We start from the raw sequence: 4661 nt of genomic DNA on the forward strand, positions 1-4661 counted from the left end.
AGCCCTGACCTCATTTAGGCATCCCTGCCGGGGCTCCCCTCACTGTACCCCAAATGTCTGTGTGTCCCCCTCCCCTCCCGTCACGTCCCCACCCAAGCACCCAGCAAGTCCCTGGAAGGGATGTGCCACCTCCCACATGCAGCAGCTCAGCGTCCCCCGGGCCGTCCCCAAAGGGCTCAGCCAAGGCCACACTGCCCCAGCCCGGCTCTGCCGCTGCCTTCCATCCCCCAGGGTTTCTGGTGGCACCCAGCGCTGCGCACCGGCCACCTCCACGAGGCCGCACACATGCTCTGCACGAGCGCAGCACACACAAGGTGGCCCCAGTGGAGGGTCCAAGGTCTGTCCCTGCTTGGAAGTCCCCAAAGCTGCTCCGCAGTGAGCAACACCCTCAGAGAAGTCCAAGATCCTCAAATTCTTCCTGGTTTGACGTGGGAGAGGAGGAGACGACCCCAGCACAGCCAGGCACGTGGCGGCTCTGCCATTGCCCCGCAGCCCTCGGCTTTAAGCACACCCCCCACACACACACACCACCACCGCCAGAAGGAAAAAGCCAGCGAACAACCACCAGCAGAAACCAGCTGCTTTTTAATAGCTTCTGCTGGGGGAAGGGCTGCAGCGGGACTGGGCTTATCTCTGCATTTTATACTTCAAGGTCAAGAGACAAAAGCCTGACTGGGATGTTACTCATTAATGACAACGGAGCACTACGTGCACGCTGCCACGCAGAGCAGCGCCAGGCACAGCCCCAGCCCACCCACCACGGGACTGGTGCTGTCCGGTGGCAGCAACGCTTTCCACGCTCAACCTGTGTTTTTCGGATGAGGGATCCCACTGGGCTCCTGTGGCCACAGCGGGTCCCTGAAGTCCTGGACCTTGGGCTGTTGCAGACTCTCCCCTACAACAGGAGGACGGGTGAGGGGTCGGGGAGCTCCTCGCCCTGCCCTGGCACCGCTGTCCCTGGCTGCGACCCACCAGTGCTCCAGACACGCTGCCCTGGGGCACCAGAGAAGAAGCCCCAGACCTTTGGCGTGACAGAAGTGCATGGCCCTGGCAGTCCCCAGAGCATCACACGCCTCTGGCTGAGTCCTCCCATGGGAGATTCACCCACCTCAGGGCAACAGCACTCGGACGCAGGAGCACAGCAGTGCCCCGGCCACAGTGCGGGAGCTGCAAGGTCATGGTGGCTTCAGAGATGGCACTAACTGTGTCCCTGCTGAGCGAGGGGCATTTCTGAAGACAAATACATTAGCCAGAGAGGAAGGGGCAGAATTGCACCCAAGTTCAATCACCCAGTGCTCCCAGGCAAGAGGATGCTAGACACTAGGCGGGCAGGCAGGAGGAGGAGACACAGATGAAGAAGGAGCCCAAGGCAGAGGCTGAGAAGCCGTCGAGGAACGCAGGAGGATGCTGAGAGTCCTGGGTGCAGCCAGCAGCCAGCTCAGGGCCGTGCACGGGGAGGGCAGTGCTGGTCATGCTGTGCGAGTGTCTGTTTAATACTGACACGGAGTAGAAGAGGGGCATCACCCCGGGAAGGGGTGACGGAGGTGGTGCCGGGCAGGGTCACCTTCCTCCGCCCTGTCTAGCCACTGTGGAAGATGCGGATGCGCTGTGTGATGTCGTTGCGGCACAGGGGGCAAGTGTGCAGCCGCTCGCAGCAGGTCTGGCAGCAGCACACATGGCCGCAGGGCAGGAACACCATCTGGGTCTGGGGGAAGAGACAGAGAAGAGGACACGATGAGTGTTGCTGTCCCGTAACACTCATCCCCGCACCGCTGTATTCCAGCACAGGAGGAACTGGGGCTGGAGGAGATGGGGATCACCCTGGGGTGTCCCAGCGTGGGAGGCAGAGCCCCACACCCCGATCTCCGGCCCCGGGCACAGCCCAGTGCTGTGCGTGCCTGAGGGTCCGGGCTGTGCAGAGGGCAGGAGTGCAATGGGCCTGAGGGAAGGACATGGGTCAGGGCTGAACCAGCAGCCCCACGAACGCTTCCCAGAGCTGCTCTGCGGACAGACCAGCACAGCAGCTCAGCGAGCTCCTTCCCGCACAGAGCTCTGCGCTGCCCTGCCTGCCTCCCCGCTGCCATGCCTCCGGAGCTGGAGGGATGAGCATCCAGGCATTGCCCAGGGCCAGGCTGGGGACACAGACACGGTGGGATGTGCTGGGTGTTGCCCTCACTCCACCCCCTGCTCCAGCACTACGCGTGTGCCGGGCTCTCACCTCCTGCTCCATGCAGACAACGCACTCTGACTTCTTCTCGTCCCACTGCAACGGGGGAGCCATCGGGACCACAGGACTCAGAGGCTCCTCGAAGGGAGCGCTGGGTTCTGGGGCTGCAGGGACCTCGGCGTCCACCGACTTCAGCAGCTCTGCAACCACAAGCAGGAGGTCTGAGCACCAGGAGAGCCACACATCTCCCACCCACCCCACATGCGTGCGTGTCCTGGTTTGAGCGACACAGGACTAATTTCTAATACCTGGGAAAACTACACTCGAGTGACTGGATTGGTGAAAATATTTACTCTCTAGCCAGCTATGGTGTGTGGGTTTCAAGGTCTCAGTGTTTTCAATCTCACCAGGTGTGGGGATGAGGAGGAGCGAGACCCGGGCACTCGACCCAAGCTGCCAACAGGGTTATTGCATACCATGAATGGCACATTCACAATAAATTAGAAAGTTTGCTCTCTCCCTTGATGGCCGCCATCCTGAGAACTCCTTGCCCCGGTGCCGGAGCCCTGAGCCCTTCCCTTCCACCTGAAGCCACAGCACTCAGTGTCCCACATTTGCTGTCCCCGCTGGGAGTGCACAGCTTCTACAGATAGAATGGGCTGAGGATAATCTGTGCACATTCTGTATTGGTATCGGGATCAATATTGGTTCTTTGGTGCTATTAATGTTAATTATCTAATCTTACTCTATTAAATCTGTTTATACTTCGCCTCCCGGGTTTCCTTGTTTTTCCCGATTCCCTTTCCCAGGTGGGGAGGGGTCATCAGGTGAGAGAATGATTGTCTAAATGACAATAAACTGTTATGGGTTTCTCAAACCCTAACAGTGAGGATGGCTGCAAGCAGATGGGAGCTCGGGGCTCTGGTAAAGAAGAAAGTAGACGGTACTGGTCTGACAGTACAGCCCAAGCTATGCCAGCAGTCCCTGCCTCGCCTACGCGCACACCAGCCTGCGTGGCTCCGCTCCCCAAAGGGAGGCGCTGGGTCCCGCAGATGTTCCCACTCAAGGCTCAGGCACTGCTGCCAGTGTCAAAGAGTAGGTGGAAAAGAACTGGTGGTACCTGGGATCGTCTTGGCCACGGCCAGGATCTCCTGAGCTCGCTTGAGGATGGCACGCTGCAGGCCAGCCTCCGTCACGCCGAGCTGCGGTGCAAGAGGAGGGCTGTTAGCTCTCAGAGGGGAAAGGAGGAGACACACGTCCCCAAGGGGACACTGCCAACTCTTGGGCCTCGGTGGCAAGACCCAGCCGTGTCAAGGGAAGCACCTCTGCCAGGCGACAAAGCCAGATAAGGGAATGCTCCTGGCACCATGTCTACTACAAAGAGCATCCGAGGGATGTCGAATGACAGAGGCAAGCCACAGCTCACCCTGCGCTGGGAGAGCTCTCGCCTACTCAGACGGGGCACAGAGCAGCAATGACACCTCTCCCTGCTGGGAGGTGACACACTGGGAGCACCAACTCCCTCCTGCCAGACCATGGGCACAGCTGTGAGCACGGCCGGGCTCACAACAAGGACAGGTTCGGTCCCAGTGCAGAGCCGGTCTCATCCTGCACTGTGTACCTGCTGTCTCGTACCTTTTCCAGGTCACTGACAGTCATGGTGCCGAGCGCTTGCAAGGATATGCGATGGTGTGCAAAAACTGGCAGGTACTGTTCAGCGGACAGCTCGATTAAAAGGTTCACCAGCTGCCTCTCCAAGCCCTCCTCCTGCAAAACACAAGGCGAGCTCCCAGACTTCGCTCTCCAGAACAAGCAGCAGCACAGGCGGCAGCAAGGCGGGCGGCGCGGCCGGCAGCGTGTGTTCCTGCCCTCTGCCCTGCTCGAAGCATTCTGCATCGCTGGAGACACTAAAGCTCAAAAGCCCAACAGCTGAAGGAGCTCTGCCCTCGGCATTTTATGTCCACAATTCAAATAGCCGTGTTTTGGGAAGAAGGAAACACAACCATTTTGGCAGCCGATGTCTGCAACAGCATCTGCTTTGCAAACTCCAGCAGACGCGCAGCACGGGCAGAGCTCAGACCCATCCCTTTGTGGCCACCCCCGCGGGTACCATAACAGCACGAAGTCCCCGGCTCAATACGTTTGGGCAGGAACGGACAGGAGTTGCAGCATTCAGATGGCTTTGCAGGGGAGTTTGGGGAGGCAGGTGGAGCTGATTGGGGGTTTAGCTGGAGCACAGAGCCCTGCGGGGAAGGTGCTCAGAGTGCTCTGCTCCAGTGCGAGGGTGGGATGGCAGCTCCCGCTGGCACAGCTGAGGGGCTGGCTCCTTACAGACCCAGGGAGCCCCATAACCTCCAACGTACGGGGATGAGATGCTGCTCTGAGCACCACGGCTCAACGCAGGGCAGCCCGGGGTCCCCCCCAGCCTGTCAGCCTGCCGGCGGGGGGTGTGCCCTGCTCCCTGCCTTAGCCGAAACGGCGGGGGCCGGGCAGG

The 4661-nt window shown here is 60.2% G+C and overlaps 1 protein-coding gene across 1 annotated transcript in view; it reads right to left on the minus strand.

Annotated features, from left to right (window-relative positions):
• Window positions 1-1579: 1579 nt before the first annotated feature.
• The window catches only part of LRSAM1 (leucine rich repeat and sterile alpha motif containing 1), a 23610-nt gene continuing 20528 nt past the window's right edge, over window positions 1580-4661 (minus strand). Inside the window, exons 22-25 of the mRNA XM_009890324.1 lie at window positions 3803-3966; window positions 3288-3369; window positions 2219-2367; window positions 1580-1705 (exon numbers count right to left, since the gene is read on the minus strand). Coding sequence (XP_009888626.1) covers window positions 1580-1705; window positions 2219-2367; window positions 3288-3369; window positions 3803-3966 — 521 coding nt within the window. The remainder of the gene's footprint in view (window positions 1706-2218; window positions 2368-3287; window positions 3370-3802; window positions 3967-4661) is intronic.

This window comes from Charadrius vociferus, unplaced genomic scaffold (assembly GCF_000708025.1).
Source record: "Charadrius vociferus isolate BGI_N301 unplaced genomic scaffold, ASM70802v2 scaffold398, whole genome shotgun sequence".
Lineage (NCBI taxonomy): Eukaryota > Metazoa > Chordata > Aves > Charadriiformes > Charadriidae > Charadrius > Charadrius vociferus.